General features: G+C 43.6%; 1 protein-coding gene across 7 annotated transcripts in view; it reads right to left on the minus strand.

Moving 5' to 3' along the window:
• Positions 1–20,390, minus strand: part of STAC (SH3 and cysteine rich domain) — a 150,723-nt gene that overhangs the window by 86,526 nt on the left and 43,807 nt on the right. For 4 of the 7 annotated variants that reach the window (XM_070577337.1, XM_070577338.1, XM_070577333.1 and 1 more), the window contains exons 2-3: positions 11,076–11,270; positions 3,236–3,515 (exon numbers count right to left, since the gene is read on the minus strand). In XM_070577337.1, the coding sequence (XP_070433438.1) occupies positions 3,236–3,515; positions 11,076–11,270 (475 nt within the window). The remainder of the gene's footprint in view (positions 1–3,235; positions 3,516–11,075; positions 11,271–20,390) is intronic. The other 3 variants (XM_070577339.1, XM_070577341.1, XM_070577340.1) reach the window with 2 other exon arrangements.

Raw genomic sequence — 20,390 nt, forward strand, 5'->3', positions numbered from 1 at the left:
TCCTAAGTCCTTTCCACACCAAACTCCCAGAGTTTCCTCACAATTTTATTGTGACATACCACTCACCATTTTGATCACTCTCTTTGATCACTCACTTCCTTGTCCATATCCCTCACAAAATATGAAATGCAGAATGAGAGACAATCCTAAGGTGTATGCAAAACATGGCTGCATAGATGAGGGGCTAACTACTTCTTGTTATCTGGATATTATTTTTTCAATTACTTATGCCTATTAAGTTTTGAAATTTCTTTCTGTTAAACTAATTTGGTTTATCCACCAAATATCTTTCTCTGCTTCAGTAGAGTAACGATTACATTCTCCATTAATTACAATGAGAATAATACCAACTCCAATGGGCTCCCTTTACTGAGAGCCTATTAGATGCCTGGTACTTCCCCTCTACAAGTTCATTAATCCATACAAAACCCTGATGGTGATATTATCATCTCCACATAAAATGAGGGCACAGATTCAGAGAAGGTGAGTCACTGGCACTAGGTCACACAGCTGCATGGGGCTCAAATCCAGGCCATCTAATTCCATGCTCATGGTCTTTCTACCATCCTCATCCCCTCATCTCATTTTATCTGGAAAGGGACAGGGCTAATTATGTCCTGGGAATTGCCAGGAGCAAAATATGGGTCAGCATTCTCCCCTTTTTGTGCACCAAACAAAAAGATACCTCTTGGCCCGCTTCGAATGAAAATGGCCTTTCATCATGTGACATTACAAAGCCATCAGCTGGAATACACAATCACATGACTGGCATCAGAGCCAGAATAGACAAGAATCAACAAAGGCCAGTCTTGTGATCTTCAACCAAGGTTTTCTTCTATTGTTGTGGTGGACACTGTTGATGCCCAGCCCACATACCCTTTACTGGGTGTGCAGAGGCAGAATAATGGTCTCCCAAAGATATCCATGTCCTAATTCCCACAACCAGTAAATATGTTATGTTATGTGGCAAGAGGAAATCAAGGTTGCAGGTGGAAGTAAGTTTGCTAATCAGGTGACCTGGAGATGGGATGATTATCCTGGTTTATCCAGGTGGGTCCACTCTAATTACGAGGGTCCTTGAGAAAGAGGAAGAGTCAGGACCAAAGAGATGACAGTGTGAGAAAGATGTGACCTGCCATTGCTAACTTTGAACATGAAAAGGGACCACAAGCCAAGGGGTGGGCAGCCTCTAGAGTTGATAAAGGCAAGAATATAGATTCTCCCTTAGAACCTCCAGAAGAGAACGCAGCCCTACTGACACCTTGATTTTAGCCTAGTGAGGCCCACTGCAGACTTCCCATCTCCAGAACCGTAAGACAGTCAATTTGCTTTGTTTTCAGATACTGAATTTGTGGTAATTTGCTCAGTAGCAAATACACTGGTGGTATATATGCTGGCTGCTAATGACTCACAGCTACCCAGTTCTCCAGAAAATTGCCTTCAGCAGAACATGAACCACTTTGCTCAGAGGGTTATGAAACGACCTCTATCCTGGGAGGAGGAGAGATGCTCACTCACACCAGGATACAAAAGTCTGGCCCCTTGCCTCAAGGCAGGACCTACTCACGCAATTCACGTGCCAGAGCTCCCTTGAGATCAGGCTGAAGTGAGATCCACCTAAGACCACCTCCTCGTTTAGCTCCTTCCCTGCCCGTCTACTCCCCGCCCCTTCTCCCAAAGAATCCCTTCAATAAATTATGTGCCCTTGAATCCCTGGCTCTGCTTCTAGGGAGTCTGATCTAAGACAACTGTCATACTCAGAAGAGATGCCAGCCTGCAGGAAATCGGTACTGAAGGGGAGACGGTGGAGTTGGGAGGGAGGGGTGTGTGTCAGGGGAGAGGAGCTGGAAGGTGAGATGAAACAACATATTAGCTTTTTGCCTAGAGTCACACTGGGCCCTGGCTGCCAGCTGGGGAATCTGAGGCTGTTGATCTTAAAAGTGTTCTTCCCTGAAGCATTCATTGCCAAGCCTGTTGCTGGGGCGTCCAGGCTGTAAGTGAGCAAGAGCCACAGCGTACGCCTGGCACTGGATCCCAGGGTGGGCAAGGCCTATCCCCACACCTGTTTTCCTCAGTGTTCCTCCAGGCACTCCAGGCATTTGGTTGGCTACATGTCTAGGGTATCAGCACTGTCTCAGGAAGATGGTCCACAGCTGGATCAGCCTGGCATCTTTCGATTTTCAGCCTCATTTTCCTCTCTTTAACTTCTCCTATCCTTGAGGGTACATCCTCACACCCCCGAGAGCAAACCAGGGCCTGCATCCTTCCCCTTCTCTCTGGTTCCTGGTGAGTGGTCAAATACTAGGATATACCGCTGTTCTTGAAACAACTGCAAGTCCCACCCGAATTCCCTTTCTGATTTCTCCCATCTGTTTGGTCATCAGGTTTCTGATGCAGGAGAGGCAGAAGAGAGTGAACTGTGGAGTCCATGTGTGTGGCTCTGAACGGCCTACATTCTCCACCAAGCTGGGACATCTTATAGGTCATTCTCTTCATCTGGGTACAACCCCTAAGACTCTCAGGCTACCACCATTTCTCTGACGTACCATGAGTGGGTCCTTTCAGGGTCCAGAGTTGTAATGGTGGCTGAATCACCCTTTCTGCCTGGTTCAGAGCCTCTCCAAGGTCGCCCAGCTCCAGAATCATCCCTCCCACACACACCTGTCTGGGTCATTCACCTGTAACTTCCCAAGCAATAGACCCCTCCCCAGGCTACCCCAGATAGACATCGCCATGCACACTGTAGTGGACGCTGTGATGCTCACTCAGGTCCCCAGGCAGAACTGAAGCATTTGATCCCCAACTGCCCAGTGTCTTGGTTACCTCCCACTGATTCTCTCTCTGCTCATTGCCCTTGGCTAAAAAGAGCAGCTTTGTTTCAAGATTATGCCCCCTTCTCAGGGCCTGCCCATACACAGTGACGTGATGCAGGGGTACAAAGTCCCAGACCTCCAGCCTTAATGCAAGATGACTGTAAAGGGCTTCAGAGCTCCCCGGCGGACGAGCTGAAGGCTTTGCTACAACTGTATCACAACCCAGCTTCTCCTCTGCCCAGTCCTTCTTCTCTTACCTTTTCACAAATATTGTTCCCCCAAACGCTCTCATATAATCATCCTGCAGGTGAACCTCTGAGGCTCAGAGTCTGGGTACACGGGACCTAGACCGCGCTACACCACTCTCACTTGGCTCTCAGGGGACGCTGGGACCTGGAGGAAGGGGCAGGAGAAGGCCTTACCCACGATCATGTGGTTGCAGACATCACAGAAAGTGGGCTTCTTGAAGATGTGTTCCTGAAAGGCGTGGGCCTTGCCGCCTCCACCTGGGTGCAGGCCAGCCCTGGTGGGCGTGGACGTCAGGCTTCCCGGAGCCGGGAGTGGGCTGGAGCTGGGGCTGACCTCAGCCAGCATGTCCGCCTGCAGCTTCACGTCGCTGCTGGTTCGCTGGAAGAAGTTGTCAGCACTTTTGCTCCGTAAACTCTTGGTCTTGAAAGAAAGTGATCGTTTTAGTTTCTGGAGCTGCAATGCAATGACAGAACAGACTCTCTTATGATCATGCAGACTCATGCTGTGGGGGTGAGGTCTGTTCATGCACTGCATGGTTCCTACTGACACCCTTGGACCCCAGGAGGCTCATATATGTCCCTGTGTGGGTGAAGTGGTGTCATTGCCTAGAGGGGGCTCAGCAGCACCTCCCCGCCCCCTGCCAAGCCAGAAAGAGGTCCCATGTAGCCTCTGCTTCTGCCCCTGCTCCTCCTCCCTGCCTCCTTGAGGTCCTAGCAATGTGCTGTCAAAATGTCCCATGACATTGGGATTTAGACACGATTTGCCTTTTGAATTTGAATCACTGGAAATATTAAGCATACAATCTCCTGGGCTCAAAGGCTGGGTCTGTAATCCGGGGCCTCTGCTGGCCTTTTTCTCCTATGGTGATTTAGCAGCCACTTGTCTCTAACACAGCAAAGCAGAAGAGGTGACCGTCTGACTCAGAATCAATCTGGCTATCCACAGAACACAAACCAGAAACTCCCAAGCCTGCTGGGGTCTGAAGCATGTGGACCAGTAACTTGAGTGCATGTGTGTGAGGAGAACACAGTGTGGAATGATCCATTTGACTTTCTCTGCTCTTCCCCATGCCCTGCCGCTTGATTTTGGCCATAGCAAACTAGTCCACTTCTCCTTTGCCTTTGGGTCTTATGAAGAGGCACCAAAATGGGTTTGAAAAAGTGCTAACTTCTGAAACAAAGGTCTGGGTTTGGTCCAGTCTTCACTTCCAATCTAGTCTTCACATTGGAGCTAGAGGATCTTTTGTGAACATGTGAGCCTGTTGTTTAAGATCCTTCATGAAGTCTCCTTTGTTCTTAAATTTAAAGGAAAGCTCCTTCTCGTGTGCTTCAGAGACTGGCAGGTTCCGGATCCTGATGGCAGCTTGCACCACGGCTACCTTGCTCTGTTCATCCCAGCCACAATGGCCTTTGAAAAGTCTCTGGTATTTACTCTACTTTCATATCACCAGCCCTTACTACACAGTTTTCCCTCGGCCCAGACAAAAGAAACGAAGCACACAGTACTGCATGACCTGCAGTAGGTCACTTCACCTTTGAAGTAGGTTCTTGTTGTAAGTGGATGTCATGGGGACCCTGCCTATTGCCTGGGTTAATGTCTGTGGCCCAAAGCTGCAGACAAAAAGATGCTAAGCACGTGAGTCTAATAAAGGCCTCCATCAAGTGTGGTCAAACACTCCTACATATAAGATTAGTTGATCTGGCCTTGCCAAGCGTAGCCACCTCTGCATCAACCCCTCGACTTCTCCCTCAGAAGACCAGGAAGATGTGGTGGTCATTAATGCTTGGAGTAGAGTGCAAACATGCCACCATTCTCTACCTTTCCCCTTTGTGATGCACAGAGCAGCTCCTCCTATCAAAGGTGGAGTGTATTTCCCCCACTCCTTGAATCTTCTTGATTTTGGGAATTTAACCAATAGAAGGTGGCAGAAGCAACTTTAAGCCAGTTCCAAGCCGAGACTTCAAGACACCTTGTGTGCTTCTGTTGTCCCTCTTGGAAACCTGCCAAACTGCCATAGGAACAAACTGAAGGATGATGAGAGAAACATGGTCCAGTTATCTCCCATCACTCGAGTAAGCCCCAGAAGCATAGCTGCCCTGCTTCCCTGCAGGGAATCAAGGAGTCTAGATGAGACCAGAATTGTCCAGCTGAGTCCCGCTCAAATTGTCAACCCACAGAACCATCAACTAGAGGTGGCTGGTGTTTAAAACCATTAAGTTGGGTATCTACTGTGTGTACACAGCCTACAGTACTGTTATCTCTATCTTCCCAGCATGAAGTGGGGTTGTACTTTGTTGTCCATTTGAAGTTGGCTGTGGCCGTATGAAGACAGCTTTCCACTTCAGGGAGCTATACAGCTCTAGAGGAGCCCCACTAAGGCCAGCAATGGGGCATCATCAGCCAGAAAGGGCCAGCCAGAGAAGCAGCAACAGCCTACCTAGAAAGGTCAGATACAGTGGCCAGCCAAAACTCTTCTCTCTTTCCCTCTGCCCGTCAGCCCAAACCCAACAGAGGAGCTGGAGCTGCCGAAGGAGGAGGAAGGAAGTGCTCCGGAGTTACTTTGGAGTTGGTTGTTACTGTGTGTAACCTAGCACACCCTGACTGATAGAGGGGAATGAGCCGTGAGCCTCTGGGAGTGCAGTATTTATTTTGAAGGGGACCCTCCATCTCCAGCAAGCTAAATGAGAGGAGGTTATGAAACAACCCCTTGCTGAGACTCAGCCACACTGAGTGAGGAGCTGGAAGCAGCAAAGGAGCAGAACAGAGCTTCTTCACTTCAAGCCCTTCCAGCAGCTAGAAATTGGGCTGGTGCTGAAGGAAGGAAGACTTAGATAGGAGGCGAGGTGGGAGTTTTATTCTAGACAGATTTTAATAAATTAAAGTAACCAGGAAGTTACGGAATCTGCCAAGATTTTGTCATGGGCTGTGCAACCCAGGGGGAGGCAGGCTTATCAAAGCAAATATCATCACACAAAAAAATTAATTCATTTTCTGTTTTTCCCCCATGGAGTTCAGATGGTTCAATAAATTGGCTACCCTTGTCTCAAAAATAGAACAATAACACCTACCCTCATTATATTAGGGCACAGCTGTGAAGGTCCCAGAGGATGACAGCTCAGAGACAGCTGAGAATTCTCCATGGCACAAATGAAAGGAGGATTATGGGGCAGAACAGGGGAGCAGGGAGCTGGGAGTATGGAGCTGGGCTAAGTGCTTCACCAGGTAACCCCTCTTCATCTTCCCAATCATTGGTGAAGACCCCCGGATAAATAGAGGCTGAGAGAGGTCAAGGAACTTGCTCAAGGTCACACAGCTTATGTGAGTCAAGACCAGGGTTCAAAATTAAATCTGCCTTCCTCTGAACCCCATGTTGGTGAGTTGACAGAGGATGAATTGGGGGATGGAGAGGAGATACCCCTCACCCTTGGGGGATGGAGCTACTTCTGGTGGTCAGCGAAGATGGGAAGGGATGTGGAGTGGGAAAGCAAATCTGCTATTTGGGAGCTCCTTCCTCTATTTTATGTATTTCAAATTTCTGAAAAATAATAAAGGCGCATGCCTTGTTTATCAAAGGGGAGCATCAGATGTCACTGTATGGCCTTCTGCTGCCAGGACAGGGAAAGCGACGGAGTGACGCCTACACACAGATGTCCAGTCTGGTCTCCCTACTGCGGTCAGGTGCTTTATTTCCTCCTTCAAACCCTTCCATCATATGCGGTATTCTGTTCCCCAGAAGTTTAGTATAATGTCAAGAAACCTGTAGCATTTGTCTTGTCCTGTGGAGTATGGCTGGAAATTGTGTCAGCCTTTTGGAGCCTGCTTGCTGGCAGAGCTGGAGAATTTGCCTTGGAAGTCAAAGTGACATTTCTTATTCAAGTGGACAGCTTAAAAGAAATGCCTACAAGTTAAACAAAGTCTGAGCAGTGAGCTCAAAGGAACATGCTTTCTCCAATTATCCCTAAAAGAGCAGAGGCCAGATGGGAACATATGAAATGCAGAAATAGAAGCAAACTTTGATAATAGCAGATGTCACAAAATGACTGGCTTCTGTGCACTACTGCCACAGCCCAGCTCCATTTTATAAACAATAATAATAGTAGAAGAAACAGATATTCTTGAGTCCTTTACCATGTGCTAGAAACTGCTCTATATACTTCATGTAATCATCCTAGCAACCCTATGAGTAAGAGATCATTCATTCATTCATTAAATAATTCATTCAATGAATATTTACTGTGCTACCACTATGAGCCAGGTATAGCCCTTGGCATGGGTATCCAGCAGTGAAAAAAGTAAAATCCTTCCTCTTAAGGTTTTAAGGTCTAGTGGGTAGAGATATAAAATAAACAAATAATCAAAGATATATATACATATATATATATAAATAAAATATAAGTTTGGGTAAGGATAAGGGCTGTGGTCGACATAAAAGCAGAGCCAAGATTTAGAAAGTGACAAGGAAGCCTTCTCTGACAGGTGACTTTGGAGCAGAGACATGAAGGACATGAGGGTGTGAGATACTTTGGAGAAGAGCATTCTGGGAAGTGAGGAAACCAAGGGCAAAGGCCCCGACAAGAGTGCAAGGTGGGTGTGTTTGAGGAATACCAGGAGGTCAGCGTGTCTGGAGCAGAGCAATGAGGGACAGAAGGGGCAGAGACGTCGATGCCAGGCCTTGCAGATCATGCAAGGGCTTTGGAATTTATCCTAAGGGTGATGGTTTTGAGTATGGAAGTGACAAGGTCTGAGTTTTATTTTAAAAGCGTTACTCTGGCTTCTGTGTGGAAAATAGATTATAGGAGGGCAAGAGGGAGGTTGGGAGACCAGTTGGGAGACTGTTGCAATTATCCTGATGAGAAATCATTCTGGCTTGGTCCAGTAGAGGTACGGCAAGACATGGTTGAATTTGGGGTATATTTTGAAGGTAGAACCAATTGGGTTTGTTGAGGGATTGGACATGGAGCGTGGAAGAAAGAGGGGAATTAAGAACGTTTTTAAGGTTTTGGCTGGAGCAACTGGGTGAATGGAAGGGCCGTTTACTGAAAGGAAGACACTGCAGAAGAAGCAAGTTCGTGTGAGGAAGAGGGGTGGGGATCAGAGTTGAGTTTCAGATAAGTTAAGTGTGAAATGCTTATTTGGAATTCAAGTGGAGCTGCCAGGTAGGCACTTGGATATATGATTCTGGGATTCAGGAGAGAGGTCCAAGCTGGAGTAATACATTTGAGAGTCATGAGCATGTAGATGGTATTTAAAGCCATAAGACTAGACCAGATCACTACTTAGGTAGTGCAGACAGTGAAGAGAAGTGATCTGAGGACAGAGACCTGGAGTGCTCCAATATTTAGAGGTCAAGAAGATTAAGAGGCACAAACAAAGAAATCTGAGGAGAAGCTGGTGAGGTAAAAGAAGGACAAAAGAGACGGATGTTTTAGAAACTTAGGGAAGAAAATGATTCAAGAAAGAGAGAATACCCAGCAGCATCAAATGAAGCTTATATGTCGAGTAATGTGAGGTGTAAGGGCTGGCTAAGGGAGCCTCTTTGGGGGCCTTAGCAGCAGATCCAGTGAAGTGGTGGGGTGATAACCACTGACAAGATTTCAGGAAAGAATGGCCAGAGGGGAGTGAGTGGAGGTAGTGAGAATGGGCAGTTTTGCTGTAGAGAAGATGAGTGAAAAGAGGAGGGGGATGTGGCATCAAGGGTGGCTTTCTTTTTAGTTTTGCTTACATGTGGAAGGTTATTTCGTCATGTTATTAATCTTATGCTGCAGAAGAGAGAGGAGGGAAATGCTAGAGGAATGTCCTTGAGCAGATGAGATGAGGTGAGATGCAGTGCACTGCAGGAAGGGTTGACCTTAGATTGGAATGAGGTAGTTTACCTATAAGGAGAGAGAGATGCAGACAGCTTGGTAAAGTTGGTGCTGGTTGGACATGGATCTTCTCTTTTGATTGCTTCTATTTTCTCAGTGAAGACAGAAAGAAGTCTATCTCCTGAGTGAGTGGAAAGGGGAGGTAGAGGGAGGAGATGTTGGAAACTGGAAGAGAGAGAAGATATGCAATAGCTGTTTCAGAAAGTAGAGAGTGAATGGAGCAGAGCAATGCACAGTGAAGGATGGGAGGGTGGCACAGAGGGTCTGCTTCAGGTTATTACCTCATTTTACAGATGAGACCACCAAAGCCCAAGGATAAACGGCTAATAAGTTGCAGAATGAAGATCCACGTACGGGTCTCTCTAACTCCAAAGCGCCTTAAGCCAAATGGACTTTCATAAGGAGGTTTCCCACCCTTGACCTCTTCTTAGTAAAATTCCTCTGCTTAGTGTGCTTTATCTTCCTGGTGCCAGCTGGAATTTTAGCAATAATCCATGTGGTTGCCATGTTGAGCAACACTTCCATGGCAATTAATTGAGGAATGCAGAAATCAGGCACGATTAGAGCTATGGAAGACAGAATTACAGCCTGAAGGTGACGTGGTGGCATGTGTATGGATTTACCAGCCTGTTCTGCAGTGGCACATAAAGTTAATTAACCAGCACGTGCTTGATCATTTCAGCCAGGATCTAACATCTGCACTTTGTGGGAAAGGGGTGGTCTTGGAGCAAACGAGTCTCTGCCCACACAGGCATAAATCAGGAGACGCAGTCACCATCTCAGTTCAGTTTCCTGCCGGTTGACATTTAACCATGAAGTTGCCTCTATAGACATTTCTTTCACTATTTAAGACCATACCAATCATGCACTGGCTTTTGTTTCTGAATTGAAATGACGTCATCAGAGAACTCTTGACAAGCAAATGTCTCTCTTGATGCCTGTATGGGATCTAGATGACTGAATTTAAGACGAATATTTTTTTTTCTCTTTCACATTTTCACTTTTCTAAAATAGGAATATGTCTTCAATTGAAATGCTCATTGTTTTTTTTCTTGAAAAGGTATTATTAAACCAATTGATGACATCTAAGAATCGAGGAAATAAGTTATTTGTCATGCTGTGGCGTGGCAGCCCCTGTGCATTGCCTCTGAAACCCAGCTCCCTTCACTCTCCATCAGCCATGCAGATTCACTTCAACTATTCCAATTTCGGCTGATGCTGTGGTTTGTCAGAGCTCTTCCCACACTAGCCCCTAACATTTTAACCAGGGCTGTACAGGCAGAGTGAGTAATGGGGTCTGCAGAAATGTAATGCTCATGATGAGTATTAACTTTCACCCACACTTTCACCCAACCACAGATTCCCTTTAAGGCAAGCCCAATATATTCCAGGTCCTGATTTGCTTTAATTTAAATGGTGACTTCAAAGTCAGAAATTGTCTTCTTACATCCACCTGGCTCTGTCACAACCAGCTTCAAAAACCAGTTGTTAATGAGTATATCAGTAAAGCCACAGTTATTGTGTACGATCAATTGCATGCTGGACCACCAACGTGCTGTGTGGCTTGGGTAGGTCCCTCAAGCTCCTTGGCTTGGGTTCTATCAATAAAAGGAGAGGATGAGCTCAGTGCCTGCCAAGTTCCCTTCCAGCTCTGGCAATTCAGCACAGTGAGGGAATACAAAAGACTCTGAACAGTCTCCACTTATAGGAAGTCTAAGGTCTAATTCTGGAGACAAGTAGAAATGTTTAAAACCATCTGAGGGTGACACAAGACCCTATATTTATATTATCAAGTGATAAGTTGAGTGTTTTGATCGCTGCCTACTCTAATATGTCAGAAAAGGAGCGATCAATGGGAGTTGGAATAGTCTGAGACATTCTTTCAAATCTTGAAGGATGAGTCATCTTTGAAACATATAATTCAACTAAGAGATTCAATGGCCCCCGTCGCTTCTAGGTTATATCCAGGCTCCTTACTGTGGGATAGAAGACCCTTCCTGACGCACGGGGCCATCCACCTCCCAGCATTATCTCTAGTCACCCCTCCTTCACCCCAGGCACACAAATATGCTAAGAGCAGCCCAAAGATGTTCAATGATATGAAAGCCTTCAGTGCCTTTGTTCTGCCTGGAAGGGGCATTCAGTCTACCTGGAAAATGCCTGATTCTCCTTTACTGCTTAACTTGTCTCTAGCGTCTTGTGTGGCCTTCCCCGCAGGCAGATCGGCACCTTCTCTCCCGTGTGACCTCACTGTGCAGCATGGAGATGTGTCACTGTCCTTCTTGCCTTCTGCTCTCGGTTCTCCTCCAGAACATGAGACCACTTCCAAGATGTTGCACAGTGCCTGGCACATAGTAATGATATTAATTATGCTAGCAAACAGTTACTGAACTCTTATTATACACCAGACTCCATCCTAACGGGTTTACATGAGTTATTTCGATCTTCATGCTAACTCTATGAGGTAGGTACTATTACTCTCTCTATTTTATGGATAAGGAGGTGAAGGCAGAGAAAAGTGAAGTAATGTGCGTAAATATACCCAGAAAATGTGGTAGAGTCAGGATTAGAACCAAGCACCAGTTTGACTTCAGAGTCCAACCTTTAAACTTCTACACACATTTGTTAAGTGACTGCCCAACAGACTGATGGACTGACTGAATGAACAGCAAGAAATACAGCCAGATGGGAGACTTAGAAACGCAAGCAGGAGCAAGTGTTCTGAGGTCCCCCCAGGATTAGGTGGTGCTTATCAAAGGGCTTCAAACATACTGGTTGTCCAGTAAACCCTTACTGAAAACCCTGGCCTGCCTGGTAACCTGGGTATGTCAGCCAAGAGTGGGAAACAGCAGCAATTAAGGAAGCGTGTATGGGCGTGTGTGGGTGGGTGTTCCAGCTAATGATGGCCGCCAAGTAGAAAGAGCGGAGGACAGTATGGTAATCTACAGAGACCACTGCAGACTTTTCTATAAGGCAGAGGTAGCCTTGATGAGAGCAGTGTAATAAAGAGGATCAAATTGGGGTAGGACTTGGGTGCATTAGAAGGAGGAGAGTAACATCAGAGAGACGTCTGGGAAGGACAAATCAGCAAGGTGCTCTCTCTATGCCCTAAGGCTGGCTGCCATATTTTCTCTAAAGAAGTTTCTGTGTAGCTCCCAAGTTCACAGTTGCTGGAACAGGAAGAATGGACTACCACGCAAGTCCTGGCTATTTCTCACCTGTTCTTTTTCACTGGAGAAATTCAAGATCACCAATTTCCTCAGGCACCATCATCTTCCTCTCTGAAAGTCCTAGATGTTGTGGGATTTTTGTCTTGTCCTAAAAACCGTCCTTACCTATACTATTTAAGCCCAGAGTGATGACCTTGGTTAGATCTTGTTCAACGGCAAGCACCAAGATGATAATAGTCCACTTTTTCAGTACAACAACACACACTCACAATTTTTATTTAATATATCTTTCCATGAAACAGCCCTGTGAGTGCAGGGGGGAAATATCTCCATTTTACAGTTGAAGAAAATGGGACAAACAATGTGAAGTGACACGCTCAAGGTCCACAAAAGATGAGATGCTTAATGGGGAGGAAAGATTTTAAGGATCCTCGTATGTACAGGGACAGGAGCCTTTCCAACCCGAGGGTGAGACACAGCGGAGGGCTCAAGGCTTTGCGGTCAGACTGACTTTGCTGCCCTTCCCAGCTTTGCTGCTGTCCAGTAGTGTGAGCACAGGAAAGTTACTTAACGTCTCTGAGCCCCAACTTCCTATCTATAAAAAGGGGACAAAAACACTTCCCTTGTCGGTTTGTGGTGAGGATTAAATGAGATAAAACATCTAAAGTCCCTGGCACAGTCCTGGCTCTCAGGGGCCACTCCGTAATCTTGAGATCTCGAAATCCCACCACACCACTCGTGTTTCTGGTTAGCATGGAGCTGGGCAGCATTGATTTTATCCTTCCCCTGCGTGTAGATGTCAGTACAGCAATACGGGGGCAACTTTATCACCTTCAGAGAGGGGTCAGGATTCCTCTTGAGAAAGGGTACTACATGTGCTCAGAAGAAATATTCGAAGAAGCCACCTGATGGGGGGAAGATACTACTTCAAGGACCAAACTCAATAATTAATAATAATTATAATGATGATGATGATGATGATAAAAATGCAGCACTTTGTTCTGGGGAGTACTGAGAAGAGTGAGGTTTACAGGTTGAGGGACGGAGCTGCACTACAGTGTATAACAGAGTTGAGTGGAGGGTGGGGCAGGCTGCCATAAGGGGGGCTACCTGGGAAAAGGCAGAGAGGAAGCAATTTGGGGGTAGGAATGGATTTTTGAGTAAGAGAGCTACTGAATAGGGTGTGCATTGTAAACCTCCTCTTTCTTCTCCTCAAATTTTCAGTAAAGTCTATTTTGCGCGATAATGTTTTGGTGAGGGGGTTCTTTGTCAGGGAGAATGAAGAGCAGGCTTGGGGAGTCAGCACCTGGATCATAATGGATTATATGGCACATTTCAGAGTATGATCCTCAGCCTGGGAATCCTGTCAGAGAGAGGGCATGCTGACCAGGAGGCACAGAGGCTGGAACTGAGCATACTGGCTCTGAACCATCTGGCCCATCAAATGGAAGTCACACCGGGCTGTCTGATGCCGTGATCACTGTTCCTCAGCATGTCCAGCAGTGGCCAGTCCCCTCTCTGCGTGTTGCTGCTGCTGTTGCCGTTGGGACAGCTTGGGAGGAAAGATACAGCCCCAGGGACCACATTATTGTTTTTCCTTCCCATGAACAAAGAGGGGTGGGCCCTAGGAAGGCCATTGAAAAACAGGGAAAAGGAAAAAATAATGGCTGTCTAAAAGGTGGAAAAACGGTTTCAAGGGCAAATGATGAGTTTAAAGTGTGGACCTTTATTGATTCCGATTCATATATTAAATGGTTCTATTGATTAAGTGATGGACCAAGGAACAAAAGTATTTACACTTAAGTAGTATGCTAGGCTTCATATGTTAATACCACCACTATGGGAGGTATTAACATTCATATATTGAATTCATATTCATATATTGAATTCATATGTTGAATTCATATATTGAAGCCCTAACCCCCAATACCTCAGAATGCAACTGTATTTGGAGATAGGGCCTTGAAGCAGGTTAACAAGTTTAAATGAGGCCTTTAGGGTGGGCCCTGATCCAGTCTGACTGGTGTCTTTACAAGAAGAGGAAATTTGGATACACAAAGAGACACCAAGAATGCCTGCACCAGAGAAAAGGCCACATGAGGACACAGTGAGAAGGTGGCCATCTGTAACCCAAGGAGAGAGGCCTCAGGAGAAACCAACATGTTGATCTTGGACTTCTAGTCTCCAGACCTCTGAGAAAATAAATCTCTGCTGTGTGAGCCACTCAGTCTGTAGTATTCTATTATGGCGGCCCTGGCAAACTAGCACAATGCTCAATATAAGCTTGCTGAGGTGAAAGGTTGTGCTCCTAGAGCCATCAATTCCAATCACTGCACTGAGATTTCTGTAGAGTTTCTAATGTGTCCATGACAAATATGCCTGGCCATGTGTTCCAGTAGGTAAGAAATGGAAACCTGGGTAGACTGGCTTGTCTATGCTGTTTTGCCTGCAATGTCCTTCCTCACATTATTTCCTGGAGACCTTCTGCTCATTATCTAACACTGAGCTCCAATATTGCTTCCCATGCCCCACCCTGACTTCTCCACATAGAGTTCAATATTCCAGGCTTCCAGGTGTCTTATCATCATCCTGCCATAATCTGTAGCAGTACATCACTACAATTAATATTCCGCATATTTTTATTTTTTACACTGAGGTCAAGGACTGTTCTTTTCATCTTTGTATCTGCAACATACAGGTATAGTACTGGCATGGGCTAAGCATTCTATGTTGAGTAAGTGACTGAATGAATGATTACCTGCCTTATGCATTTGAATTCTCTACAGTTAGTGGTGAAAAAATTAAAGAAGGATCATTCTTTCAGTCTTTGGCCCTAAACAATCTTCTGGCAGAAGACTCTGAATTTTCCTGTCTCTAATCTTTTCTTTTTTCTGCTAAGGAAGATTCACCCTGAGCTAACGTCCATGCCAGTCTTCCTGTATTTTTTAGTATGTGGGCTGTCAGCACAGCATGGCTGCTAACAGAGTGGTGTAGGTCCATGCTCAGGAACCTAACCTGGGCTGCCAAAGTAGAGTGTGCTTAACTTAACCACTAGGCAACCAGGACTGGCCCTCGCATCTTGAATCTTGAACCCCATTTTTTGCCAGTAACCAAAACCAATCTCCTTTCCTTTGAAAATGTCTCGTGTTCCTCCCTCCTCTCCAGACCGTAACAACTCTGACCCTTTTCCTCTGTGTTATAGCTTCTAGTTTCTCCCTTTGTAACCCATTCTTGAAGGATTATCTTCCAGGAGTTAGGCAGCGTTGTTAAGGATTTTTCCATCTGTGTTCATCAGGAATATTGGCCTGTAAATTTTTTGTGTGTGATGTCTTTGTCTGGTATTGGTATCAGGGTAATGCTTGCCTCATAAAATGAGTTTGGAAGTGTTCCTTCCTCTTTGGTTTTTTGGAATAAATTGAGAAATATAGGTATTAATTCTTCTTTAAATGTTTGCTACGATTCACCTGTGAAGCCTGGACTTCTGTTTTTTGAGAGTTTTTAAATTACCGATTCAATTTCATTACTTGTAATAAATCTATTCAGGTTTTCTATTTCTTCATGATTCAGTCTTGGAATTTTGTGTGTTTCTAGGAATTTATCCATTTCTATGAAGTTTCCCAATTTGTTGGCGTATAATTGCAGTAGTCTCTTATGATCCTTTGTATTTCTGTGGTGTCAGTTGTAACTTTTCCTTTTTCATTTCTGATTTTATTTATTTGGGCCCTTTCTCTTTTTTTCTTGATGAGTCTAGCTAAAGGTTTATTGATTTTATTTATTTATTATTATTTTACTTATCTTTTCAAAGAACCAGGTTTTAGTTTCATTGATCTTTTCTATTGTTTTTTTTTTTTTTTAGTTTCTGTTATTTATTTTCACTCTGATCTTTATTATTTCCTTTCTTCTACTAACTTTGGGCTTGGTTTGTTCTTCTTTTTCTAGTTCTTTGAGGTGTAAAGTTGTTTATTTGAGATTTTTCTTGTTTCTTGAGGTAGGCCTGTGTTGCTATCAACTTCCCTTAGAACTGCTCTTGCTGAGTCCCATAGATTTTGGAATGTTCTGTTTCCATTTTCATTTGTCTCAAGGTACTTTTTGACTTCCTCTTGGATTTCTTCATTGACTCATTGGTTGTTTATAACATGTTGTTTAGTCTTCATATGTTTGCGTTTTTTCCAGTTTCTTCTTGTAGTTGATTTCTAGTTTTATACCGTTGTGGTCAGAAAAGATGCTCAATGTGATTTCAATCTTCTTAAATTTATTGAGACTTGTTTTGTTGCCTAACATGTGATCTATCCTGGAGAATGTTCCATGTGCACTTTAAAAGAAAGGGTATTCTGCAGTTTTTAGATGTAATGTTCTGGAAATAGCTGTTGAGTTCATTTGGTCTAATGTGTCATTTAAAGCCAATGTTTCCTTATTGCTTTTTTTTCTGGATGCTCCATCCATTGATGTACATGGGGAATTAAAGGCTCCCACTATTGTTATATTACTATCAATTGCTCCTTTTATGTCTGTTAATATTTGCTTAATATATTTAGGTGCTCCTATGTTGGGTGTATAAACATTTACAAATTTCATATCCTCTTCTTGGGTTGACCCCTTTATCATTATGTAATGCCCTTTCTTTTTGTTATAGTCTTTGTTTTAAAGTCTATTTTGTCTGACATTAGTATTGCAACCCCAAGTTTCTTTTCATTTCCATTTGCATGCAATATCTTTCTTCATCCTTTCACTTTCAGTCTGTGCGTGTCTTTAGATTTGAAGTGAATCTCTTGTAGGTAGCATGTACATGGGTCTTGGTTTGACAATTTTCTTTAGTGTTATGTTTGGGTTCCTTTCTCTTTATTTTTTGTGTATCTACTGTATATTTTTGCTTTGCAGTTACCATGAGGGTCATATATATTGATCTATATATATATATAGTAGTCTATTTTAAGGTGATAATAGCTTAAGTTCAAATGTATTCTAAAAGCACAACATTTTTACTCCCCACTCATGTTTTATGTTTTTGATGTCATATTCTACATCTTTTTATTTTGTGTATCCCTTAACTACTTATTGTAGTTAGAGTTGATTTTACTACCTGTCTTTTTATCTTCATACTAGCTTTTTAAGTGGCTGATCCATTGACTTTATTAAATATTTGCTTTTACCAGTGAGATTTTTTCTTTCATATATTTTCTTATTCTAGTTATGACCTTTTCTTTTTTGCTTAAAGAAGACCCTTTGACATTTTTTGTAAGGCCAATTTAGTGATGATGAACTCCTTTAGTTTTTACTTGCCTGGGAAACTGCTTATCTCTCCTTCAATTCTGAATAACCTTGCCAGGCAGAGTATACTTGGTTGTAAGTTTTTTTCCTTTCAGCAACTTAAACATATCATATCACTTCCTTCTGGCTTGCAAAGTTTCTGCCAAAAAAATCAGCTGATAGTCTACGGTAGTTCTCTTGTATGTGACTTGTTCTTCTCCTGCCATCTTCAGGATTCTCTCTTTATCTTTAACTTTTGTCATTTTAATTATAAAATGTCTTTGTGTGGATCTCTTTGGGTTCATCTTCTTTGGGACTCTCTGTTATTCCTAGACCTAGATGTCTGTTTCCTTCCTCAGGTTAGGGAAGTTTTCAACCCTTATTTCTTCAAATAAGTTTTCTTCCCCTTTTTCTCTCTCCTGTCCTTCTGGAACCCTGTAATGTGAATGTTAGTATACGTGATGTTGTCCCAGAGGTCCCTTAAACTATCCTCATTTTTTAAAATTCTTTTTTCTTTTTACTGTTCTGATTGGGTGATTTGCACTATTTTGTCTTCCAGATCCCTGATTTGTCCTCTGTCATTTAATCTGCTGTTGATCCCCTCTCATGTATTTTTCATTTCAGTTATTATATTCTTCAGCTCTGATTGGTTCTTTCTTATATTTTATAACTCTTTTTTGAAGTTCTTGCTGTGTTCTTCCATTTTATCTTGAGTTTGATGAGCATCTTTATGACTATTACTTTGAACTCTTTATCAGAGAAATTACTTATCTCCATTTCATTAGGGGTTTTTCTCTGGGGCTTTATCTTATTCTTTTGTTTGCAACATATTCCTCTGTTTCTTTATTTTGTTTGTCTCTTCATTTTCTTTCTGTGTTTGTTTCTATGAATTAAGCAAAACAGCTACCTCTCCTGGTCTTGAAGGAATGTCCTTGGGTAGGAGCACCCCTGTTTAGACTATGTGTGCCAAGTGGTTTTGGGAGGCCAGCTGGAGCTGGAGCTGGTGTGGGCTGGGGAAGTCTCAGGTTGTGCTGCCTTGGGGCCACCCTGGTGGGATGGCTGGAGCTGGGGCAGGTACAGGTCAGGGCCCCAGGGTGTGCCATGCTGGCACTGCCTTTGGGTAACAGCTAGAGTAGGTGTGGGCCAGGGGCCTGGGCCAATTAGGGTAGCTTTAGCAGTCTGGCTAGAGCATCTTAACTGTGCTCCTGCCTCATTATCAAGGTGGAGGGGGAATGCAAAAACTGGTGCTTGCTGGTGCCTCCAACCCTGTATAGAGTTCCAGCAGTTTCCTGCCTGTTTGGCAGATACTCTAGGGTTAGTAAATGGATTTCCTTTCTGTATAGTCTAGGTGCCCTTTAAACTGCTGTGTTTTTGCTGTGCCCTAAGGCAGGTAAACCTGCGTGCACGCCCCTCAGTGATAGCCCTCCCTGCTGCAGGCTGCTGCATCGTGGGTTGGGTTCTCATTGATACCATGTCTGTCTCTCCTACCTGTGTCTATGTTGTCCCTCTATCAATTGTTGTGCAGAAGCTGTTCAATCAGCCCTCAGTTCTTCTTCGGGAGGAACTGCTCTATGTGCAGGTGTACATTTGGTGTGTTTGTGGGAGGAGGTGAGTTCAGGGTCTTCCTACACTGCCATCTTGGACTTGTCTCCTGCTCTGGTTCCCTCTTATGTATTCTATGGAGATGGCACTGAGACCCTAGGTTTATGGTGAGACCTTGGCAGGTCACATGGAAGAGTTGGATTCGTATAGAAAAAGACTCCCCAACTGACGGCCTGTGTGCCCTTGAGGGGCCCCAGGGAGCAGTCTTCCAGCTTGTTTCCTCATTTTCCAAACTCCAAGTCAGTAAATGACATATCATTTTATCCATTTTATCAGGTCTTAAACCTTGGAATTATCCTTGGCTCCAATTTCTCCCTCATATTTCATCCAGCTCATTAGCCAATAGATTAGTCAAAAGACTTTCAAAATACATGCAGGATCCACCCACTCCCATCATCCCAGTCCAATCTGACATCCCGTCTCACCTAAACAACTGCTTCCTCAAGGTCTCTCTGACAAATATATCAATTATATCCAATTTTCTTGCTCCATTATACTCTACTTACTACAATGTGGACAAAAGTGCTTGTTTAAGATGAGAGTCAGGCCATTTTACTATTCTGCTTAGAACCTTACAATAGTTTCTCATCACACTTATAATATATCTAACATTCTTTCAATGGCTTCTAAGGCCCTACGTGATCTGAACTCTGACCATTCTTACCACTATCCTTCATCATTTGCTCTGCTCCAGTCCCTCTGGCCTCCTTGCTGTTCCACAACCACCAGGAACACTGCCATGTAAGGGCCTTTGCTCCTGCTCTGTCTTCTTATAATGCTGTTTCCTTTTCATAGTTTGCTAACTTCTCACTTCCATCAGGTCTCTACATAAATATCATTTCACAAGAGACTTTCCCTGACCTCCATGCTCTATCTCCACTACCCTCTTCAGAGCACTTATTACTATTTTATTTTATCCTTTTAAGCTTTTTATTTTGAAAACTTTTAAACTCACATAAAATTGGCAAGAATAGTTCCATGAATGCTGATGATGTCCTTCACTCAGATTTGCCAACTATTAACATTTTGCAATATTTGCCTTTCATTATTCTCTTTAAGATATTGATATTCTTGTGATTGTTGTTGTCATTGTTATTATTGTTATCATTACTGAACTATTTGGGAATAACTTGTAGATATCATGACCCTTTATCTATAAATACTTCAGTGTGTATCCCCCAGGAACAAAGATATTTTGTTACATAAATACAATACAATAAATTAACAGTGACACAATATTATTATCTAATATACAACTCATATTCAAATTTTGAAAATTATACTAATAATTTCCTCCATAGTATTAAAAAATCTGCTTTAGCATCTAATCTTGGATTATGCATTGTTTTTAGTTTTCATTTATTTTTGTTTCTTTTAATTTGGAATAGTGTCTCAGATTTTTTTTTTTGTCTTTGTGACATTTTTATTTTAAAGAGTAGAGAATA

The sequence above is a fragment of the Equus przewalskii genome, chromosome 15, assembly GCF_037783145.1.
Source record: "Equus przewalskii isolate Varuska chromosome 15, EquPr2, whole genome shotgun sequence".
Classification (NCBI taxonomy): domain Eukaryota; kingdom Metazoa; phylum Chordata; class Mammalia; order Perissodactyla; family Equidae; genus Equus; species Equus przewalskii.